Source organism: Haemorhous mexicanus, chromosome 5, assembly GCF_027477595.1.
Source record: "Haemorhous mexicanus isolate bHaeMex1 chromosome 5, bHaeMex1.pri, whole genome shotgun sequence".
Lineage (NCBI taxonomy): Eukaryota > Metazoa > Chordata > Aves > Passeriformes > Fringillidae > Haemorhous > Haemorhous mexicanus.
This window is the reverse complement of record NC_082345.1, coordinates 1,780,818-1,805,503: the sequence shown is the minus strand read 5'-3', so window position 1 is coordinate 1,805,503 and position 24,686 is coordinate 1,780,818. Positions and strand designations below refer to the sequence as shown.

The 24,686-nt window shown below is 41.6% G+C and overlaps 1 protein-coding gene across 2 annotated transcripts in view; it reads left to right on the top strand.

The window, feature by feature from the left end:
• Positions 1–24,306, top strand: part of PDE3A (phosphodiesterase 3A) — a 227,450-nt gene extending 203,144 nt beyond the window's left edge. For both annotated transcript variants that reach the window (XM_059848011.1, XM_059848010.1), the window contains exons 10-16: positions 817–928; positions 2,165–2,278; positions 3,734–3,933; positions 7,557–7,760; positions 8,101–8,256; positions 12,038–12,278; positions 15,573–24,306. In XM_059848011.1, the coding sequence (XP_059703994.1) occupies positions 817–928; positions 2,165–2,278; positions 3,734–3,933; positions 7,557–7,760; positions 8,101–8,256; positions 12,038–12,278; positions 15,573–15,820 (1,275 nt within the window). In that variant the 3' untranslated portion in view covers positions 15,821–24,306. The remainder of the gene's footprint in view (positions 1–816; positions 929–2,164; positions 2,279–3,733; positions 3,934–7,556; positions 7,761–8,100; positions 8,257–12,037; positions 12,279–15,572) is intronic.
• The last annotated feature ends 380 nt before the right edge of the window (positions 24,307–24,686 follow it).

The window sequence follows — 24,686 nt, the reverse complement described above, 5'->3', positions numbered from 1 at the left end:
ACATTTCTGAGCATTCATCTCTCCTGAGCACCTCCTCACTCACCCATGGCATTCTCCTGCCCAGTGCATCCTCTCCTGGGTGTTCACACTCACCTTGTGTGACACTGTTCACAAGGTTCCCAGGATGAGGGAAGAGATGAGAAAGTTGACTCCATGTATCAGAAGGCTGATTTATTATTTTATGATATATAATATATTATATTAAAACTATACTAAAAGAACAGAAGAAGGGATTTCATCAGAAGGCTGGCTAAGAATAGAAAAGGAATGAATAACAAAGGTTTGTCTGTGACCGAGACAGTCTGGACAGCTGGGCTGGGATTGGCCATTAATTAGAAACAACCAGGTGAGACCAATCCCAGATCCACCTGGTGCATTCCACAGCAGCAGATAAGAATTGTTTACAGTTTGTTCCTGAGGCCTCTCAGCTTCTCAGGAGGGAAAAATCCCAAGGAAAGGATTTTTCATAGAACATGTCAGTGACAACCTTGGGTGCAGGAATGCTGAGAGCAGCTCTGCCTCCTGAGCTGTTTGCTGCCCCTGGTATCCTTTGGGGTCATTTTTATCATTTCACCACCAAAACTGGAGAGAAAGCAAGGACTCAATGCATTGGAGCCATGTGGTTTCCCCTTCTGACAGTCCTTTGCTGCTTCTTCCTTTCCTGAGCATTGATTTGAGTCAAGGATTTGGGAAAATACTCCCAGAAAAGCAGATTTTCACAGGGTAATTCAACCTAAGGAGTTTTATGTCAAATTTGCAGAGTTTTTCTCATCTACTTAGCAACATAGGTGATTTTTTTGGCTTTTTTTCTTTCAGGTATCATACAGACTTTTTGATGACATGGGGTTGTTTGAAACTTTTAAAATACCAGTGAGGGAATTTATGAACTACTTTCATGCCTTGGAGTGTGGATACAGAGAGATTCCTTGTAAGTAAAAATTCCTAGCACCTGATGATGCTTCCCTTGAGTTTGGGGGATTTTGTATTGAAGCCTTTCTTCTTGCATTATAAAGCTATTTTTTTTTTCTTCCAGTACATCATGACCAAGTGGATGGCGGGCAGAGGCTGGTGCTGAACCACAGCCTGTCATCTTTTTTACTTTGTATTTCATCTTTTACATTGTTTCCTAATTCATGGCAAAATCTGCACAAGCCAGAAATCATATAAAACTATTATAAAGAAAGACTGTTTCCTGATAATGCAAGTGTACCCCAGTGCCCCAGCTGGAGGTTCTGGAAACATTTAACCCCCTAAAGGCAACTTGGACTTTTACACAGTAGCAGTGCTATGCAAACAAAGGAAATGAGCTTTATAAGCAGAAAAAATATGCCCCAAAATGAGTGAACCCTGTTCTGTCACTACAGCTTAGCTGCTGTTTTTCAGTGGGAAACATGTATTCCCTGAAAAACCTGTTTTCAGTCATCCCCAAAGTATTTCCTAATTCAAATCCAATTTATCAAAGTGCTTCAGCTGCAGAAGACTCTTGTTTTCCCAAGAGGAAAGAGTTCATACCCATTTTAGTGGCAGATAAACCCAGCACTGAGGAGCACAGGACACCCTGTTTTCTCTGCCTCACAGAAAAATGTGGGTGACACAAGTATGAGAAGTCATGTAGTCTCTCAATTGGAGCAGTGGGAAGGATTTAAGGAAAGCTGCCTCAAACAGTAGGAAGAGTTTAAGGAAAGCTACCTCCAAATGCCTTCAGCCAGGTGGTTTGGAGTCTGTTCTGGGAAAGTGAGACCCAGTTTTGATCCTTTCCTTGTGTTTGAGCTGGATCAGGGATCCAGAGCAGCAGGTCACAGCCTGAGGAGGTCAGAGATGGAAGTCCCACAGCCTGTTCTGCTGAAGCCATTCCCTTCTATTTGAAACATTTATTCATAGAGTCTCTGGGGGTGTTGTGAACCTAGCACTCTATTTCCTTGGTTTTTTCTTAAGTGCTTTTTTGTTGTTGTTTTAATAAAGAGGAATCATCTTCTAACGCAAAATCAATTTATCTTCCTGTTTTCCATTTCTGTGAAGAAGGTGGAAGCAGCTCTGCTGCAGGTGCTAGTGTTGGTTTTGTCTCTGCTGGCCTCTGGCACACGGTACCCACTAGATGGTGCTGGCAGCCCTCTGTCAGCAGTGCCTGGTGTTTCACAGCTGCCTGCTTTTCTCCCCATCACAGATCACAACCGAATCCATGCCACGGATGTGCTGCACGCCGTGTGGTACCTCACAACCCAGCCCATCCCGGGACTGCCTACGGTCATCAACGACCACGGCTCAGCCAGTGACTCAGGTACCTTGAGATGGTTTTCATCCTGAAGTTCCCCTCGTCAGGTTTGCTGTCAGAAAGGCAACAGCTGGGGATTGCATGCAGAGTTTTTTGCAGTCTGTAGCACAGTGGGTGTTGAAGGTGTGCAGGTGTGTTTGTGTAACTTTGAAGGGAATGGAATTGTTCCTCCAAAACTTAATAGTTAACATTTAATGATGTGTGAGTGCAAGGCTTTGTGGTCACCTTTAATGACAGATCTTTGCTACCATTTTATTTTTGCAAAAGGTTTTTTCCTAGGCAAACTGTATTATTAATGCTTTCCAGTGCTGTACCAGAGGCACTGTAGACTTAAATCCCTAAACCCTTCATTAAATCCTTAAACCCTTCATTGTTTTGCTGTTTTACAATTTCTGGGGCATGCAGGCAGTGCTGTGCACTTGCCACTGCTTGGCTATGATGGACTGTTCTTTGCTTTTCCTCTCTATCTCTAAATAAAAAGACTTGTTACCATCTGGCAGTTGCTTTACAAGCCACTCTTCTTCTGTTTTATGATTGCTCACTACTGGAAGCTGTTCTTGCATTTTTATATTAATTTCTTCATGTTCAGCTGTGGCAACTAGAAGACCTGTCTGTGTTTTGTGGGAGTTCTCAGAGAGTTGCTGGGAAAGCAGCAGTTTATTCAATTTCTGCTTATTTCTTTTCTTTTTTGTTTTTTCTTCTTTTTTTGGGGGGGGGGGTTTTGGGGGGGTTTTTTGTGGGTTTTTTTGGGTTTTTTTTTTTTTTTTTTTTTGGTGGTGTTAAAGGGATTTATTCCCAGAAAAATTTATTAGCAAGGGATTTCAGTGGCTTTCTAGGTGAGGTGGAATGAAAGGGGTTGAGTTCTGGGGCTTTTTGATGTTTGTTATTTGAGAGACATCATTCAGCTGTGTGCAAGATCCATTTGAGGTCGTTCAGATTAAATTAGCAAAGCATCTCAGTACCTGTCTCTGACAGGGATGCTCAGGAGGCTTCAGAAGGAGGATGATAAGCAGCAAAGATCCAAAGTCTAGACATTTGTATTGGAAAACACACACTGTAATTTAATTACTGAATTTTAGTCCATTGCTTTAAGGACTATCAGTGTCTCATGGACTTGTCTGCATGATGAAAGAAATTACAGAAAGCAGTGGGAAGATCAGGTCTCCCCACAAAGCTCCAGCATGGCTGTGAATCCATGTCTCACTGCTGTAACTTACAGAGTTGGAGAGCAGGTTTTGCTGGAGGGCTGGAAGATCCCCAGGTGGGATCAGAACTTGTTCCTTTCCAATTGTTTCCCTTATTGTCCTGGATCACAGGCACAGAAAGCACTGAGGTCAGGCTGCATTTATCCTTACTGTAAATGTGCTCCTTCTCTCCCTGCTTTCTTGCTTCTGTTCGAGTAGATCACTGAAAGAGTGGCCCTGGATTTTTTACTGTTTCCATGTCTTTCTTTCTGCTCAGATTCTGACAGTGGGATCACCCATGGCCACATGGGGTACGTCTTTTCAAAGACCTACACACCTTCAGACGACAGCTACGGATGCCTGGCTGGCAACATCCCTGCCCTGGAGCTGATGGCTCTTTATGTGGCTGCAGCCATGCATGACTATGATCACCCAGGAAGGACCAATGCCTTCTTGGTAGCAACCAGTGCTCCTCAGGTAAACACACCTCAGGCAGTTGGGAAGGTCTCCAGGACAGCTTTTCCTTGCTGGTGGTGCCTGTGGCTTCCATTAAGCACAAGGCTCCCAAATATTTGGAAACAGCTTCTGTCAAAGTGACAGAAATAATCACTTCACTTGGGGATTGCTGGTAGGAGGCTTCTTACACAGCCTCAGTGGGCAGAGCTGCTGAGAAAGGTGCTGATAAGCTGTGTCACTGAGGAAGGTAAAGCTCTGCTGCCTGATGGAGAACCTGCAACTGTGCAAGAATGGAAGAATTATGTACCAAGTAATGCACAGAAAGATTAAATAAAATAAAACATCCCAGTTGTGTAGCTGACTGTGCTTTGCAAGTTAATTGTGCATGACCATAACACATTTTTTGTTGCTTCTATAGAATGAGCAGCTTCAGTCTTTTTATGAAAGTATTGGGAAGCAGGGAGTGGAAAATAATCTCAGTGTTATAAATGTAGAATTGAGCTTTGCCTAAGATTACACAGAAGTTGCTGCCAGTCCTGAGAGTTGAATTCAGCAATTCTGAGTCACTCTTTATTGGCTTATTTATTGGCTTAATTATGAAATCATCTTGCTTTACATAGCTGACCTGCCTGGCTTCAGTACACTGTGCTGAAAAATACTTCTGTTGATGAGGAAATAAAAAAATGGTATGGTGGCAGGTTTGGTAGGGATGCAGAAATTCTGGATTTATTCCCCAGCTTGCAACCAAAATTCCTCTGTCACCAAGAGCAAGTCACCTGAACTCTCTCTGGTGTCACTTTGTGTCTATGAACTGGTAGAAATGCTTCTCATCCTTGTATTTCCTTCTCATCCAATGTATTTCTGTGATCAAGAGCTTTGATCCTTTGGCCAGGTAAATAGACTGGGAGATGACATGTGCTCTCTTTAAATCTATTTGTAATAAGAAACAAGTGCTATAGCTCTGTGCTTGTAAAAATCAGAAAAGGGAGTTAGATTATTAGCCTTTTTGTATTTACTCTAGTTTGAAAATGAATTAATAGGGAAAAAAAATGCTCTTGTTATTTTCTGAATGGAATTACCATCCCTATGAGAGTTCAGCATCTTATTTTGATAAAGATTTGACCCATTTTGGATTTTAGCCCTGAGATATCTGTCAGGCTGAGTATGTGTTTTCAGGTTGCACACTGGAATTTCACCTGTTTCTGTCTTTGGAATCAGTCCTACCTGGACACCTGCCTGGTGCAATTACCAAAGAGCAGTAATTAAGAGAGGTTTATTCTGACAATCAGACACCTATGTTATACTAGCCATCAACCTGTGGCCTGAAACAGGATGATCCATTGCTGTGATTTTGCTAAGATGGTTTTTCCAAGATGGTTTTGCGAAGATCATTTTGCTGAGATGGTTTTGCTAAGAAGGTTTTGCAAAGATGGCTTTGCTGAGATGATTTTGCTAGGATGGTTTTGTGTAGATGGTTTTGCTAGGATGGTTTTGTGTAGATGATTTTGCTAAGATGGTTCTGCTAAGATAGTTTTGCCAAGATGATTTTGCTAGATGGTTTTGTGTAGATGATTTTGCTAAGATGGTTTTGTGTAGATGATTTTGCTAGGATGGTTTTGTGTTGATGATTTTGCTAAGATGGTTTTGTGTAGATGATTTTGCTAGGATGGTTTTGTGTAGATGATTTTGCTAGGATGGTTTTGTGTAGATAGTTTTGCCAAGATGATTTTGCTAGATGGTTTTGTGTAGATGGTTTTGCTAGGATGGTTTTGTGTAGATGGTTTTGCTAAGATGGTTTTGTGTAGATGGTTTTGCTAAGATGGTTTTGTGTAGATAGTTTTGCCAAGATGATTTTGCTAGATGGTTTTGTGTAGATGATTTTGCTAGGATGGTTCTGCTAAGATAGTTTTGCCAAGATGATTTTGCTAGATGGTTTTGTGTAGATGGTTTTGCTAGGATGGTTTTGCCAAGATGATTTTGCTAGGATGGTTTTGTGTAGATGATTTTGCTAGGATGGTTTTGTGTAGATGATTTTGCTAGGATGGTTTGTGTAGATGATTTTGCTAAGATGGTTTTGTGTAGATGATTTTGCTAGGATGGTTTTGTGTAGATAGTTTTGCCAAGATGATTTTGCTAGGATGGTTTTGTGTAGATGATTTTGCTAAGATGGTTTTGTGTAGATAGTTTTGCCAAGATGATTTTGCTAGATGGTTTTGTGTAGATGATTTTGCTAGGATGGTTTTGCCGAGATGGTTTTCCTAATACGGTTTTGTGTAGATGATTTTGCTAGGATGGTTTTGTGTAGATGGTTTTGCTAGGATGGTTTTGTGTAGATGATTTTGCTAAGATGGTTTTGTGTAGATAGTTTTGCCAAGATGATTTTGCTAGGATGGTTTTGTGTAGATGATTTTGCTAGGATGGTTCTGCTAAGATAGTTTTGCCAAGATGATTTTGCTAGATGGTTTTGTGTAGATGGTTTTGCTAGGATGGTTTTGTGTAGATGGTTTTGTCAAGATGGTTTTGCTGAGATGATTTTGCTAGGATGGTTCTGCTAAGATAGTTTTGCCAAGATGATTTTGCTAGATGGTATTGTGTAGATGGTTTTGCTAGGATGGTTTTGCCAAGATGATTTTGCTAGGATGGTTTTGTGTAGATGATTTTGCTAGGATGGTTTTGTGTAGATGATTTTGCTAGGATGGTTCTGCTGAGATAGTTTTGCCAAGATGATTTTGCTAGATGGTTTTGTGTAGATGGTTTTGCTAGGATGGTTTTGTGTAGATGATTTTGCTAAGATGGTTTTGCTAAGATAGTTTTGCCAAGATGATTTTGCTAGATGGTTTTGTGTAGATGATTTTGCTAGGATGGTTCTGCTGAGATAGTTTTGCCAAGATGATTTTGCTAGATGGTTTTGTGTAGATGGTTTTGCTAGGATGGTTTTGCCGAGATGGTTTTCCTAATACGGTTTTGTGTAGATGATCTTGCTAGGATGGTTTTGCTAGATGATTTTGCTAGGATGGTTTTGTGTAGATGGTTTTGCTAAGATGGTTTTGTGTAGATGATTTTGCTAGGATGGTTTTGTGTAGATAGTTTTGCCAAGATGATTTTGCTAGATGGTTTCGTGTAGATGATTTTGCTAGGATGGTTTTGCTAAGATAGTTTTGCCAAGATGATTTTGCTAGATGGTTTTGTGTAGATGATTTTGCTAGGATGATTTTGTGTAGATGGTTTTGCCAAGATGGTTTTGCTAAGATGATTTTGCTAGGATGGTTCTGCTAAGATAGTTTTGCCAAGATGATTTTGCTAGATGGTTTTGTGTAGAGGATTTTGCTAGGATGGTTTTGTGTAGATGGTTTTGCTAGATGGTTTTGTGTAGATGGTTTTGCTAAGATGGTTTTGTGTAGATGATTTTGCTAGGATGGTTTTGTGTAGATGGTTTTATCAAGATGGTTTTGCTGAGATGATTTTGCTAGGATGGTTCTGCTAAGATAGTTTTGCCAAGATGACTTTGCTAGATGATTTTGCTAGGATGGTTTTGCCAGGATGGTTTTGCCAGGATGGTTTTGCCAGGATGGTTTTGCCAAGATGGTTTTGCCAAGATGGTTTTGCTGAGATGTTCCTCACTGCCCCTTGTGCTGCTTCCCCAGGCGGTGCTGTACAACGACCGCTCCGTGCTGGAGAACCACCACGCTGCTGCTGCCTGGAACCTCTTCATGTCCAGGCCAGAGTACAACTTCCTGGTCAACCTGGACCATGTGGAGTTCAAGCATTTCCGCTTCCTCGTCATCGAGGCCATCCTGGCTACTGACCTGAAGAAGCACTTTGATTTCGTGGCCAAGTTCAACGCCAAGGTGAGATCAGTTTGGGTTTCTGGAGGCAGAAAAATTGTGGGCCTTGGTAGCATCCAGCAAAAAGGGTTTCTGTTTCCTCTGAATGTCCTTTTGGCTGCTGTATTATATTTATAATAGATTTATATTTTATAAATAATAGATGTATATATATAAAATAATATATTATATTGCTTTTCACTTATTTTTCCCTTTCCATATTGTTAATTCCACCCTGGGCTCAGCTCACCTGCTTATGCTAGTGATTCTGTTGAACAGCTAAATATATTTTGCTATAAGCCCAGGTTAGATTTTCCTCTTTTGCCTGGCATCACCTCCCTGGTTTCCCTTTTTCCTGTCACAGGTGAACGATGACGTTGGCATCGACTGGACCAACGAGAACGACCGCCTGCTGGTCTGCCAGATGTGCATCAAGCTGGCTGACATCAACGGGCCTGCCAAGTGCAAGGACCTGCACCTGCAGTGGACAGAGGGCATCGTCAACGAGTTCTATGAGCAGGTAAAGGCACTCCAGAGCTGCCTGCCTGCTGGGCTGGGGCATGGCAGTGCTGCTGGCCAGTGAAAAGTCACAGAGTAGGGCTGAAGAGGTTGGCTAGAGCCACATTAACCCTTTTTTTTTGCTGGACCAGTCAAAGTCCATTTGTCACTGAAGTTTCTGATGTGTCCTCAGAGTCCTCTGGTGGTGGTGTTTCTACAGGCTGAACTGTTCATGTCTGGCACTGTGGACAAGCACTGGCATGGTGAACAAGTGTTCCTTTCCTCTTTTTTTTCCTGTTGTTTTTCTCCTGTTTTCTCCTTTCCATCATGGCTGTCATTTCCCTCTCCTTTAGTGCAAACCATGTTTTCACCCTTCCTCCTGTGTTCTTTCAGCTGCTTCTCATGGCTCTCCTCTGCAGTCTCACACTTTTATTGACATGTAATCTCACAGCATCCTTGTTCAGATGGTCTAAACAGAGCAGTGGGAATGTTTCAGCTTCTCTGCAGGCCACACCTACCTCTGTTCACACAACCAGGACCTTTGTGTGCTGAGCAGGACTGCAGCACTGGCTTTCAGCTCCTCACAGGCCAGCCACAGCTGCTCCCTGACCCATGCTGCAGTTTTAGGCCAGCCCTTGCAGCTCTCAGAGGTTGGTCAGTACAGCTGCTCTCATTATGCAAGGTGGCACCAGGAAGGAGGAGAGGCACAGGTGGATTTAGAAGCCCTGGGAACACAGCCAGGCACTGCTCCTCTCTTTCTAGGTGTAAGGGAGCCCTTAACTGAACCTCATTTTCTCATTTTCACCTCTTTAGCCCTGCTGAGTGCAAGGGTCAGGGCTGTTCCCACACTGTTCCTCTGCTTCCTGAGTGGGAACATTTTGAATGTTCTGGTCAGATTAAACTCCACATCCTTTCTTTCCCAGACAAGGCAAGCAGGCCAAATCACTGAACAGGACAACCACAGACTTCTCAGGGAGGCTGTGCAGTGACTTGGAGTCACAGACTGATCCCTCTTAAAGCTTTTTCAGCTTCCCTTAAATTTACTGCACTTACAGTTTGGGGAAAAAAAATCCAACCAGGATTTGCTGCTGCCTTCTGGAGAATGTAAAGAGACAGGGAAAGGGACATAATTCAGATCCTGACCTGAAGCTTCCTCATTCCTTTCAAATCTCCCAAGAAAAAGAAAGTACAATGAACCTTACCTATAGTATGAATATAGATGGTTCCATTTTTGCTTCCATTTTTTTTCTTAAACAAAGAGAGTGTGTCCCAGAACAACCTTCATGCCCCAAATTTTCTCTGAGGAAATGCTTTTGTTCTTTATTACCACTGTCCCAACAAACTGTGCTTCACAATTCTGGTGATGATCATAGCTTGTGTGGGTGGCTGGGGCATGCAGACAGAAGCAGTCAGTCAGATGTGGGATATGACTTTGCTTTTTTCCTGTAAAAGTTACATCAGAAGGAAGTGCCCCAATAAATAAACACCAGCAAAGCCGTGGAGAGTCAATCAGGCTGGTGAGGATACAGGTGTGGGAAGATGTGGTGTTACCTGTTCCACACTATGAGCCTGTGCTATTTTCCATCAGTCAGAAATGGGATCCAGAACAGAGAACATTTTCTTTCTTGGATTTGTTTTTGGCATTAAGGAGGATAAGCTAGATTCTCAGTTTCTTTTATCTCTATTAAAAGCTGGTTTTCTTTGCTGTAATATGCTACAAGAGGTGTATCAAACTATGTTCACCATGTTTTTGAGCATTAGATTTTTTTTCTGTGACTGGAAAAGTCTTCATATTCTCATTTCTAAAAAAGGAGAATTGTATGGGAAGTTTGAATTTTCCTGGAAATATTATCAAAAAAGCACACATAAGTGAATTCAACCTATGCTGTGAAAATCATGAAATATCTTTGTTACAATAAACACCAATTCCTTTCAAGAATTTCACTCCCATAAACATAAAAACTGCCTATTAAAAATGTATTGTATAAAAATATTCAAAATCCTGTGTCATTGTTGCAGGATGTTTCCTTCTCTTCACATGTCCAGTAGAATTATTTGAAGGCAGGCATATTAGAATTAAAAAAACCACACTGCAAGTTGTTTCTCATAATAAATCATGTGTGAACAGAACAATAAAAAAGAATTTGTAAAGATTTCAGCAGTCAGCATTTCTCCCAGTTCACATTGGGAAATCTCAGACACGTTTCTGTAAAGAGCAAGCTGTCACCTCTTCTTAATGTGCTTGCTATTTCAGCAATGGATGGCATCTTGCAGTGTTTTGTCAACACAAATATTTTGTTTTCAATGATTGCACATAACGTTTCAGGGTTAGTTATTATAAAATAAGCAAACAAAACACAAGGAAATGAGATATTTGCTGTAGATACTCCAAAATTTAGCTCTCGTTTTTTGGCCTTCACCAAGTATAGACAGGATGTTGGTCAGCTGTGAAGACCATTACTTTTGAAAAATTTCCATTACCAGGAGATAAATATAAGCAAACATAATGGAAAGTGAAAATGCATCTCCAAATTCTAACACATATCCCATCATGTAGAGCTCTGTCTTGTATTACAGCATTCAGCTGCATGTGAGGCTTGAGTAGGGAGGTCAGATATTTTTGGGGGGAGATGGCATCTGGTCTGCCATGTCTGCTCAGCTGAAGGCTCACTGATATCACCAGAAGCTTTGCTGTGCTAGGGAATTGAGTATATCAGATTTGGCTCTGCAATGAAATTTCAGTTTATTTTGCATCATGAGAAGAGAGAGAAAAAACCTGCCTTAAAAACCTCCCTCTCTCCCCAAAAAAGCTTTGTGGGAAAGATTGACTGTATTTGAACAAGTGAATGTCATACATTGCTTTAATTGGGATCATTCCAGTAGTCACTGGGAGCAAATATCTGTGACACAAAGCCAAAAGGACATCTCCAGTTTACTTTTAATAAGGATGAAATCAATAACAAAACTAGTCTGGTGAGATAGCCCTGTCGTGTAGAAGATGTCTCATTCCCTGTAAACAAGGCTGTTGTGAGCTAACAATCACACAGTCAGAAGGGATTTTTGTTTTTTTAAATAATGTGAAGAAAGAAATAACAATTTTCAAGGTTTAACACAGGGTAAAGTTCAGGGCTAGGGGCATCCTCCTGCAGAGTCATTGTAAAATTCATTCTGATGAAATTCACATTATTGGTTGGTATCAGATCCTGCAAGACAAGAGCTGTGACTGTGCCCATTTGACACGTTGGCACTGTCATGATGGAAGTGCCAGGCTGAGGTGGCATTCCTATTTTCTGGAAAAATCCCTTCACCCAGGATTTTCTCCTGGGAAGCTGAGAAGCCTCAGAGAAAAAGTAAAACAATATTATCTCATTTGCTTCTCCTGTGTTTCGCTGCTTTGGAATGTGTTTGGAGATTGTTTCATTGGTTTCATGAGAATTATTTTGACTCAGGGCCAAGCTCTGTCAGGGCTCTGGAAAGAGTCACGAGTTTTCATTATTATCTTTTTAGCCTTCTATAAGTATCTTTTCTGTATTCTTTAGTATAGTTTAGTTTATAATATAATATAGTATCTTATATATAGTATCTCTTATACTGTAATATAGTATGTTAAAAGAATAAATTAGCCCTCTGAGCACATGGGGTCAGATCCATCACTCCTTCCTGCCTCAGGGCACCCTGCAAACACTACAGGCTGCCCTCTAGGTGTTGTCCTTTCAGCATTTTTAATTGTCTGGATGTGCTTTACTGCTTTTTGTGGCATGGTTGTGTTTCACTTAGCCCTGAGGAATGTTTTCCATCTGCAGGGTGATGAAGAGGCCAGCCTGGGCCTGCCCATCAGCCCTTTCATGGACCGCTCTGCTCCCCAGCTGGCACACCTCCAGGAGTCCTTCATCACTCACATCGTGGGACCTCTCTGCAACTCCTACGACTCGGCAGGGCTGATGCCAGGAAAATGGATAGAAGAGAGTGATGAGTCAGGAGACACCGATGAGCAGGAGGAGGAGGAAACAGCAGAAATGGACACCTGTGAAAACGCCGAATCCAGTACGTGGCTGTCACTTCCCTTTTCCAACAAAACAAGTTCCATGTAGTGACCAAGGCACTAAGCAGAGGCTGTGAGCTGGCCAGGTTCAGCATGGGCCTCCTCCAGAGTGACAGTGAGTCCTTGGTGTCCTTGGCTGTCCTTGGAGAGCTGGAGCCACTTATATTGTGCATGGAGATGCTCCGTGGTTTGAGCACTAATGTGGTTCACAGCCAGCACTTATCTCTACCTTAGCTGGGGTTTCTGGTGGGGGATCATCAGTGCATGAGGGCTTTCTAGACCCTTTCAGGCCTGGTGTTGATAGACTGCAAGAATTCCAGTTGAAAAAAGGATGTTTGGGAGAAGATTTTTCAAGGAAAAGACTCATCATTTCCATGAGTTAACCTGACAAACAGGAATAATAGAATGAGGGTCTGAAATGCTGATGGAGTAAAGGAGTTTTAACAATGGAATCATTTTAATGCACATCTCTTCAAGGTAACATGGAGAAGAGGGGGAAGAGAATTGGCACTGAGCATTGCTGTGTTGAGTGCTGGGTGCTGCATCACTTGGCTAACCAGTACCTAAAGCTCATATTCTCCTCTAGAAAGGCAACACTGCCAATGTTTGCTGTACTGAGATGAAAGGTTTTTACCTTGAAAGGAGATTTCAGGCACTTGTGGGAAGTGATTTTTAAGAGAAAATACTGCAGCTGTAGACCTCTTCCTTTTATCCTTTAATCCTGCATTACCTTTTTCTTTCTTTCATGTTCTCTCTCCCTCTGAATTTTCTACTGCTGATCCTTTATTTCCCTCCTCTGAGTCATCTTTCTCTCTCTCCCCTATATCCAGAAGTTTCAGGAAACAGCAGCCTAAGAAAAGAAAAACCAATACTTTTTCCTCAACAGCCTCACTTTCTCTGCTCTTTCCCACACATGTTTTTTCATGCCCTGCCTGGGTATCATCCCTGTTTTCTGTTGGGAAAGCTGAGAAGGATTTGATGAGTGCAGTAAGTCCCACATGGATGTGGAACTAAAATCTGTGTCTCCTGATGTGCAGAATTAACCTTTTATCTCTAGTAAGATCAGAGGTAAACAGTTTGTATTTAAGAAATCATTGCTGTTTTTCACACACACACACACCCTTGCACGTATTTTAAGTTTGGCATGTCCATATGTACAAAAAAAAAAAAGTCATAGAGAAGAGTACACATCAAGTAATGTAACACCCAGGGGTTAATTTAGCACTTGATGATCTGTCAGTTCTGTAACAGGCAGAGCCACATGTTTGTGGCAGACTGGCCTTTCTGGAAGTTCCTGCTAGGAGGAAATGTATTAAACTTATTAATTAAAACACACCCCAAAGCCTGAAACTGATATTCCTGTATTTAAAAAAAAAAAAAAATTAAGGATGTTCTCATATATCCATGGGTGTCTCTAACCTGACTCTGAAATCCTTGGTTTCCTTTCATTTATTATCTATATTCACTTCTCTTCTGTATCACCATGAGTGGAGTCAAATCATGCTGTTTTCAGGTTAAAAGCACTGATCATGATTAACCTTTTCACATTGCAAACAGACTGATTCCAGTGATCTTCTGTTTTCTTCTTTACCCTGTTATAGTACCTTAATATTCAGCCTGGGGGTTTTAGACTATGGTTTTCAAAGCTTTAAAAATTAATGTATCAGAAGTTTTGAAATATTCCACAAATTCTTTCTACTTCCTTCATACCAAATGGGGGATGCTCCTCTTCTCCATCATACTGATGTGTGGCAAATTGTTGTCTTCAGGTCCCCCAAGTTCTCTGTGGCTGTGTGGACCTTACCCAGGATTCTGTGCCATCTTTTGTGTCAATATAGGGGCCTCATAGCTCCTTAGAGGTGTGTTCCTGTGATCAACCCAATTTTGGACTTTTTAAACTTTCTCAATGAAACAATAAATGTTGAGATGTCAGATGCACAGACTTTAAGACTGGTAAAGATCTTTTGATGACAGTGCCTTTTAGGCAGATAGAAATATAATTGTGGCAGAAAACACTTCATCTAGCTCCTGATAATTCACTGAGGAAGTTGAGATAAATGTAAGAGTTATAACCTTGAAGTAGCCTTAAGTAATTGTTTTACTATACAGGAGCATGTACTTGCCCTGAAGGTCTTGTGCAAGTATAAGATTTAAACAGACTCAGTCTTTAGTGGCTCAGACAAATTTTAACACCACAGCAAGTGTCTGCAGAGAGCAGCAAGATGTGGGGTCACCTGGGAAACCCAGGAGAGAATGTCCTGCTGGAGCATTGGCAGCAGAGGGGCTTCTTATTAGTGCTAAACCTGAAGGTTTCCTACAGGGAACCAAGGGCTTTCTAATGAAGGATTGAATTGGATTTGGTCTGTGCTCAGTGAAAAGCTCTTTGTTTCCAGTTCAAAAGCTTCAAGGGCTAAACATTTTGGATCCTGACACAGACATACTTCAGGCAACCTGCAAATACTAATCCACGCAAATTTATCTGGTACAAAACATTCCTCTGCGTCACCTCCTTTAAAGAAAAATCAGCAGTTGTCTTTGGAGGGGTTATTATTTCAGTTCTGTGATGGCCATTGTCACTGCTAATGGCCAGGAGAATTTTTCAAACTTTGTACTGCTGAGGAGTTAAGAATCTGTGTTGGACAGGGAAAAAAACCCCTTCAGACAGCAGAGCACTTGTGGTGTGTGTCAGGAGCTGTGGGAACCACCAGGGACAAACACTTCATAGGCTGAGAGCAAAGAGAAGCAAGCTCCCTGTGGTAGTTTTTGGCTGTCTGGGTGCTTCTTTAGTGCTCATTGCTGCCAGAGCAATGTTGTACTTAAGCTTTAAGGTCACCTCCACTGCAGTGGGGGAGCGATGGATGACTGTGAAAATGGAATACAGGAAAAAAAATTTAGGGTTTTTTTTCCTAGGACAATCAGCAGGGATCTGTTGGGGGTGAGGAGGGCATAGAATTGAATGTGTTTTGATCAGTCTTTAAGAACTTGATGTAAAATGAGCAGAAACAGCTCAGCAACGTGTTTTCTGCATAACCATTCAAAGACTAGATACCTCTGTAAGCAGCTGAGTCAGGCACAACATGCAGCCCTGGGATAGAGTGAAGCTGGGGCTCAAACTGTGCAGGAAACCAGTTTGCTTTCCCCAAGATCTGCAGAGGCACAGCCTTCTGAATTTTAACACTGTTCAAATGTTGGGGTTTACAAATCTGCCATAGGACACTCTGCTGCTTCCTGTGCCTTCAGTCACTTTCCCTTCTCCGGTAGAAACCAGCACATTAATGTCACCTGGTGTTTTACAGGAAAGAAGAAGTTCAAGAGGAGGAAAATCTACTGTCAGATCACTCAGCACCTGCTTCAGAACCACAAGATGTGGCAGAAGGTGATTGAGGATGAGGAGAGGTTGGCTGGGTCAGAGAAGCAAGGCACGGAGCAATCCCCACTGCACCAATCTTCAGAACAAATCCAGGCCATCAGGGAAGAGGAGGAGGAGAAAGGCAAGGCCAAGAAGGATGAAGAGGAGAACACAACTGTAGAACCAAACCAATGACAATATTTACAGCAGTATTTTAAGACAGATTGACTCGTGCACAGACTCTTTCTCAAGCCAGCACAGCATTTAGACACAACACTGTAGAAGTATGGGATAATGCGCCTACAGCTGTTTCATTTGTTTCTCTTTCCTTTTCATGGTGAGGTACATTGTTTAAACTCCTATGCTCAAGGAAGCTTTCACACTGCAACACCGGCTTTACAGACTTTCTTTGAAGAGATTTGGGGGTGGGTGGCATTATATAAATATATATATATATATATATAGCCAGGGTTATTGGCTGCACACTTCAGCAAATTACATTTAATGATATATTATGGTCACTGTGATATTTACAGGAGAAAGTTATCTGAGGAAATGCTGCTTCTGAAGCACATTTGCAGTTAACAGTAAGGTACCAGTTAAGTAGCTTTTTGATCTTAATGCTGAGGGATAAAAGTTCCAAAGCTTTATACGAATGCTGATGTATCCTGCCAACACAAATGTGTGAGTGAGGGGGTGTTTGCAAGTGTGAGTGGATGTGAGGAAATACAGCGTGCTCTGAGTTCTTACCACACTAGCTGTAGCACATGTCCCAGCATACCACAACAAACAGAAGGCCAGAATTTTAGAGAATTCGTGCCTGCAAGGGAACAATTTTGAGGAGCTTTGCTTTCCCTCCAGTCCCAGTTTGCACTCCAGCTGCGGGCAGCCTCCGTTCAGCAGCAGCCCAGGCGCTGCTCTGGCCCTTCCAGCTGTGCTGGCATCACCTCCTCCTCCTCCTCCTCCTCCTCCTCCTCCTCCTGGGCACCTCCCAGGGATGTGCCCTGTCTGCAGAGGGGGCAGTGCATGGCACAGCAGCCTGTGTCCCTGCAGAAGGCTGGCCCTGCCCGGGCTCTGCGGGGTGAGCGCGCCGCGGGGCCGCCCGCGTGCTTGGGCACGCTGTCCCCTTCTGCCCTCAGCCCTGCCTCTGGCATCCATCACCAAACGTGGAGCTGAGAACAAAGCTGAACTGCTGGGAGACAGAGGGAGGGGAGCTGGGGGCCAGGGGGAGAAGGCAGAGGGTGCATGAGGAGCTGCTTGGGCACAGGTGCCAGTCCTGCGTGGGCTGGGCACTCGGTGCCCCAGGATCTGCTCTCATGGGCTTCACACAACTCGGGTTTTCAGGGCCAGTTTGTTGCTGGCATTCTGCTTAGGAGCAGCATGTTTGATCCCACCAATATATTTTTCTTTTCTTCTTTCTTCTTTTTTTTTTTTTTTTTTTTTGATAACAGAAAGAAAAAGATCAGGCCTGTAAGAACAGCAGATCTTTTTGTTGTTGTTGTTGTTCTGTTCATTTGTTTTTCTCTGTTGTTTATGCTGTGAGCCAAATGTCTATTTAAAAGGTTGGATATTCACTTTCAATATTTTATTTCACGATATATTTGTCAATGATTAGCTATCTAGATGTAAATATGGAAAAATTTTTATGGGTTCCTGTAGATAATGATATCTTTAACAAAAAAAAAAAAAGAAAAAGAAAAAAAGGGAAAAGTTGTTTTGTAAAGATAATTTTTTTAAAAATAAATACAAAAACATTTTTATACAGTGTAGCCATTTCCAAACCCCACAAATAAAGTCTTGAGTAATCTGTATAGACCCTTCTGGGAAACCAGCAGTCTACAGGATCAAGGCTTTAAAATATTAATGCTCTTGGGGACTGGCAGCACCAAGCAGTACCCCACAATTTAGAGACTTGTTCCCACAGAAAGAGTTCTATATATAAGCTGCAGTATCTCTCAGAACTCCTTTGACTGTGTGTGCTTTTTCTAGTTTGATTCTGCAGCCCATCACCAAGAAGAGGGTTGCAGTGAGGGTAAGATTCCTTGTGAAAGGCAGAGTTTGTAGAAGTCCCTTCTGTATTAAATTTCTGGCATTGCACCCATCACTTTTTGCTATTGTTACACATTCACCAAATTTCATGGTCCTGTTGACACCTCCCCAAAATGCTGGAACCATTCTCTGACAAAGCCAGTCACAGGTGTGTTGTCACTTCAGGGCTCCTTCTTGCTTTGTGTTTCTGTCTGCTCAAAAGAGGATTTGGGGTTTTTGCTGGTTGCATTTGCCTGATACTGCCCTGTCCTACCTTAGCAGTAGAAAATGTGTTTGCCTTTCAGCAGAGTGACTGGGGCAGGTTCTGAATGCTCTTAGCAGCAGGAATATTTAGGAAGTGTTTTCCAGTGAAATCAGGAAAGCACAGATCCAAATTGCCCTGCTGTTTTAAAGGGAAAGGACATTGAAGTCATTCAGAAGAAAAAAGTTGTCTCCAAGATCTCAGCAAGTCTCCACCAATTCCAGCTTGTGTTGTTTTCATGTCTTTTCAGTCACTTTGATAATTTTATTTGGGCTTTTCTTGTGCAAGTGATATGGATACCTTAGAGTATGAGAAGGTTTTATTATGCCTCATTCTGTCCTTTAAAAATTCAATTTACAGAGATGCTTTAAAATGTCACATTTCCAAGCACTTCTTTCTCAATTTTCAGTGCAGAATCACTGCAATTGGATTTTAATAGTGGGGTTTATATTGCTCTTGCTAGAAGAGGAAAAAATTCTATTGCAGCAAGTGTTAGTGGGTGCCCAGTTGGTAAAATTATGCAGAAGCATTCAAGAATGAGGCCAAATGCTGTGAGTAGGGTTTCACATATTCCTCTAAACTGGCATTCCCAGGGTTGGAAAGAACTAAGAGTAGCTAAGAAAAGTTATCTGAAAATGTGCTGAAATGAAACCATCATATTTTTCTAGTCATCATTTTTGCCATTAAGTAAAATTAGTGGCAGCCTCTAATTTGTTTTTCTGCATTGCCAAGGCAGCTGTTGGAAGTTGATAGACCCCAGCCTGTTCATGGGAGCAGCCACTGAGCTGCACCTTTATGGTGAAGAAATTGCTGACAGACTTAAAATGAGAATAATTATTGTTTTTATCCAAACTAGAAAGGAATTCCAGTGGAGAAGCTGAAGTGGCTGCGAGTGCTCAGCTTGGTAAGAGGTGACTTTTTTTTTCCCCACTTCAAATAGTTCCAATTTCTGCAGGTGGTCCCTCCTTATGCATCTGATTCTCAGTCTTTGAAGTGCATGTCTGGCAGGAATGATCAGGAAATCTCCAGGCTGGCTGAGATATAACACAAAATACCAGAGAGATTTTATGTCAAGACTGTGAAAAAGATTTTTTTTTCTGTTGTTCTTCGAGGTTCATAGATAATGAAGCAGGTAATTTAGGGGGCTTTTTAATATTTTCTAGTCCAAAGGAGGCAAAACTTTTCTCCTGCAGTTGCAGCAGCCTTTTGAAGGCAGAAGGTTTTCACTTTGTGTAGTCCTTTGGTGTTGCAAGCACCAAATAATCCACAGCCTAAGAAATATTTTAGGAAGAAAAACTAAATAAAAGAAAATTAATTCCATTCAATGAGCAAAAAGCTCTTGTTTAAGGTGGGATGTTTGCAATGTTGATATGAGTTCCTGCTACACACCATATGTAAAGCAGTGTGGTAGACACTAAAGAAAGCAAGCCCCATTTAAATGGTGTTTGGCAGTGGCAAACCCAAAGTACTTTAGTTCTCTTTAAAAACAAGAGGAGAAGGACTAGATGATTTTTTTTCCTTTTGGATATTACTTTAATGGCACTTGGTGTCTGATCCTGTTCCCTTCCAGACTAGAAGTGTGCCTGAAATGCTTTTGCAGTGCTTGCAGCTCCCAGTGCAGTGACAAAAGGACTCAGTGTGTCATGCAGCAATCACATGAAAACACTTTTGTCCCTATATTGGCACCTTTGTTGATGGCCACGTGGTGTTTACCATATATAACTTCTCCTTACACTTGTGTTGCAGAGGGAACACGTGGAAGCAGAGAGTGTGAAAGCCCCAAACAATTAAATTACTTTGTAGGAGGAGTGGAAGACAGTAGCTTTTAAGAAACCAAAAATGCTGTGTCTAAAATCAATAATTTCCACCATGCTCAAAGGGCCATAGTTTACTACTCTCTATATTTATGCTCTAATTCTAAAATCTTGGCTTGTTTTTAGCTTATTTAATGTGCAGAGCATTTTGACACTTGTCTCTGGAAATCATCTACTCCCAGCAGCAGGAAGATGGTGTTTGATGAGATGTTGCATCAGGAGTTGCTGCAATCTAGGGGAAAGGGATTTTGCTGTGCTTTTGGCAGGATTTTGGATGGCCTTCATGTGTGGATGAAATCTTGCACACAGAGCTGTGTGTCACCACATGTGACATCATTCAGGGTGCTGGTTCTCATAGCAAACATGGTCATGTTATGGCAGGAAATGCTTCTCAGGGAAGATGTCATTTGAGAATGCTTTTGTTAATTATTCAAGGATACTTTTCATCAGTTTTTATTCTGGCATCATGCATGAACTTCTCTCTGCATCATCATCATCAGCCTAAAGATGGATTTAGGGATTTACCATTAGTGCCCCACTGCTAGAATTCCTAAGATCCTGGTGGTCTGAATCTGGAAGAAGGCTAAAGCTGCAGAGGTTCAAACAGATGCTTTTACAGGTCCAATCTGGCATCTAAGCAAATTTCTCTCCCTAGTCCCATTCTATGCATTCCACTTGACATAAAGTTCTTTTTTTTTTTTGCTTTAAACATTCTAAATTTCTGTCTTCTTTTTCACTAGAATTTTTTTTTTTCTGAAATTCTGGCCCCATCCTTCTTCAGGAATGCCCTGGGAAGGAGAATGCAGTGTGAAGAAGGCAAGGATCTTGCCAAATTCAGAGCCTGTAAGGACTCTGTGTGGGCATCCACACGGATCTGTGAGCTGAGTAGGTGTGGGGGAGCTGCCTGGACTTGGAATCCTTGAGAATTTTGTCAGTTCTCAAAACAAACCCTAGGCATTTTTGAAAGCTCAGCCATGAGTCTGATGCAGCAAAAGCTTTGTGCTTGGTGCTGGTTGTTAGTGAAGTTCTTGTGCAAAGTCTGTGTAAGTCCTGCCAGCACTGAGGTGTTCCAACATCCCATGGAAGGAAGGAAGGATGGAAGGGTTCAGTTTAAGGAGGAGAAGTTGCTGAGCATCCCAGGGCCTCGTGGGCAGCAGATCAGACAGAAACCCATTCCCAGAGTGAAGGATTCTCCTCTCTGTTGGCCTCAGAACATGGAGTTCCCCCCTGGCAGCTCAGAGCTGGGGAGATCAGGGTTGTACACATCAGGAGGGAAGGGAAACCTCCATTCTGTGGGAAGGAGGAAAGGAAATCACAGTCCATTCTCAGCCAGACTTCATAAAACAAAACTTATTTTCCTTTTCTTTCAAAAGCAAATGTAATCCTGCTGAAATGGAGTAAACACAGAGTTTCTGGGAGGTTCATTGCAGCTTGATGTTGCTGTATTAGTCAAAATGATGGCAGTGTTAAAGAGAAGATAATTATTCCCATTAATTAGAGCAGGAGAGTCTTCATTTTTTCCTGTTTTTCAGTGAATCAACAGGTAAGAGCATCCAGAGAACAATGCATGTTAAGTGATTTTGAACTGATGAAAGAATCATAGAAATTAGGTGAGAGCTGTCTTAACAAACATTGGAAGAGCTTGCAAAATTATTGATTATTGGAGTAAAACTTTGATTTAGAGCAAAATAGCACCAGTACTTTTGAGAGCAATTTAGTGTGATAGCTCTTTCTTTGAATTTCATCACTTTCCTTTAGCAAAACAACATTCCTCTGCAGGTAAATCAAAGCAGGGTTTAGCCTCTGCTGTGGTAGATATTGAGTCCCAGTGTTGGGGGGAGCAGTGTGAGAATTATTCTCCATTTACAACCTAATTATGGTTTATTCAGAGGCCATTAGTGGGATTTTCCTGGCAGGCAGGTGTTCTTTTGATGAAAAATGCATCTCACCAGCTCAGCAGGGTGCAGATGTCACCTGAGTGAGCCCTGAGGACTCCTCGGGAGCCTGGGGGCAGAGCAGTGCCGGTGTATTTCTGCAGAGGTCATTTTCACAGTGACAAAAGGCACAAAAGGCAGGAGCTGGAGCTAGCTAACAAAGCCTCTTTGATAAAAATGAAATGGTAAGCACTGTGCAGTCTGAAACCCTGCCAGTGCCACTGGGGTGTACACAGACATCTCCTGAGTGCTTGCTCCTGTAAAACTGCTGTGAGTTCAGGTAAAACCAGCTGGCCTTGGGTGTGTCTGTCAAGCTGAAGGGTGTAGTAAATCAAGAAGAATTTTTGACTGAAGTTATTTAATTCTCCTTCATCAAGGAACACTTTGCTTGGTGCAAGAGGAGGGAAAAAAAAAAAAAAAAAGAGAATATTTCATTTGAGCTTTTCAGGTTGCCAGTCTGTGCCAGTGGTCTCTTGCTCCCAAAGCTGTGTGTGCAGGATGTCTGAGATGTGGGAATGGGGCAGCAGAGGAGAATTGTTCTACCCTGGATGCCACAGGGAGTCTCTGTGCTCTGGGGAGCACCATGAAACCTGCAGCTGTGCAAAGAGCAGGGAATTAGCTGGGGAAACCCAAATACTCCTGTTTTCTGTGTGGGAGCATAGAGCAGGTACACAGGAGTGTGCCACAGCTGCAAGCCATGTGTCCTCTTATGGCTGAATTCTCTTGTCCTGAGGCAAACCCACAGAAATCAGATCACATAATAGCTCAGTTTTCAATGCTGTCTTCCTGTACTGCAGCAAATGCTTAGAAACAATTGATGTGAATTAGCAACTGCTCTTTGCTTTTAAATATTTATTTAAAGGAGTTGGGAGGTTTTGGTGGTGCTTTTCATTTTTCTCCTCTGACCCCAGTCATTTCCCCCCCATGCTTTCCTAAAAAAGAATAAAAAATTAGAAAGCTCAGTGATCTGGTCAGAGAGAAAGCAGGGAGAGGTTTGCCCTGTGTCCATTCTGCTTCAGGCAGAAAGGCTGCTGGAGTCTGCTAGAGCTGACTGTCCTTCCCAAAATTCCTGCCTGATCCTGAAACACAACCAAAACCTGTGTTTGAGTGCAAAATGTTGATTTGTGGGTGTTTGTAAACCTCGATGGAGTGCTGCAGGGGGTGTCCCAAGAGATCAAAGCCAGCGTTAATGCCTGCTCTGTGCTGTTGATGATATCTTTAATATTCAACCATGTCAGTGTACTTTTGATCATTGCTTTCCTAAAGTTGTCTTCTTCTCTTGAATATCAGTATCAGATGTTTGCATGATGGAAAGTCATTTAAGTTCACTTTTCAAAAGCAGTGATTCATACCGTGGGTTACCTTTGTTTAACAGAGTCACATTTTCACTGACGGGTGGCAGTTTTTTTTTTTCTTTTTAGTGCTTTTGATAGAAGAACATCCAGGATATTTTCCAACAAAAACCCATTTTTTCACCTTTGCCTCCAGTTCTGGAAGAAATACCTCCCCAAAATAATCCTTTTCCAATGCAGTTTGGCCTGTCTGGGTAACCATATGCAAGTATGTACATCATGTGGAAGATGTGATTGAAACATTTCAAAATCCCATTTTGGTAAAGTAATCAAGAAATTAACCTAGCAAGATTACAACCCTTTCTAAATTCAAATCTTGGGTGTGCCAATATAATTGAAGCACTTGACCCCCACCAGATTTGAGGGCCAAATTATACAGATTTTTTATTTTAAAATTAACAACAGGCCAGACAATTTTCTTTTTCACTTCAGGAAACACTGAGAAATTTGGTGATCTTACATCCTGTGAGGGTTGGCTCCTGGTCTGGGACCTTGGGGCAGAATTATTTTAATGATGTTTATTCAGACTCAGCTATAGTAGCAGGTTTCCACAAATCACTCCTGTCCTACAAATTCAATCCCTCCTTGGATTATTTTTTTTTTCACTTCAAAAGGTGAGAAAAAGATGGGGGGGGGGGGGGGGTTTGCAATTTTATATGGCTCTATTTGACAAAGGGTTTTGTGTACCTTTATAATTCTTTTGAAGCAATATTTTAAAAAATAACTGCCAGCCCAAGTGGCAATGCAGAGAAGTGCCATCTTGTTTGGGATTTGTACACGCCAGTTTTTAACACAGTGTTCTTTTCACTAAGTACTACATACTTTAATTTATATTTATATATTGTCAATATTGTTGTAACCAAGCTTCTCCTTTCTAAACACTTCAGGAACAAGGCCTTGTATTTTTAGGTGATTTTCATAAACAGAATAATTCTTTTCCTTTCACTAGTATCTTGCACTCGATACATGTAGCAATACTTAATATATTCTCTTCACAAGTATTTGTTAAGTGATTTAGTTAATGGCTGATAAATGTTTTGTACAAAATAGATTCTGTACAGGAAAAAAAAAAATCTTTTAGATAAACATTATTTATTTTTACTGTTTTGTAAGTTAGACACTATAATGAAGCTCCTTTTTGCCAGAATTACTGGAAGTGCCTCTTGGTAAAATGTATTATACAGTAAATATGTATTCAAAATTATTAGAAATACTTGTCACAAAATGAACAATGTGGATGTTGCAATGTGAAGACAAATGTACAACATAAATATAATTCTGTGGTATCTTGTTGGCTGTGTTTCTTTTTCCTTTATTGAACAAAGTTGCTTTCGGTGCCCAGCTTTAAGTGTCAGACTACAAATGACTTGTACCCTCTTTAGACTGATTCAAATCCAGTGAAAGCTTGTATATATTGAATTATCATTTCAGCTGCCAGCCCTGCTTGGTGTGTGTTAGTGACCCAAGCTCATGTTTATTGGTATCTGATTTCCTGACACTTTTACCTGCAGAATTCTTCACTTTGCTCCAGATTACTAATAAATCCCATGTTAAATCCTTTGTGACTCAGCCAATCTGTGGAAAGCCTCATTATAGCCATTCTTCTTTAATGCTAACCAGTATTTCAGCATCCATCATCAGTGTTCCACTCAATCCAATTAATCTGGGTTG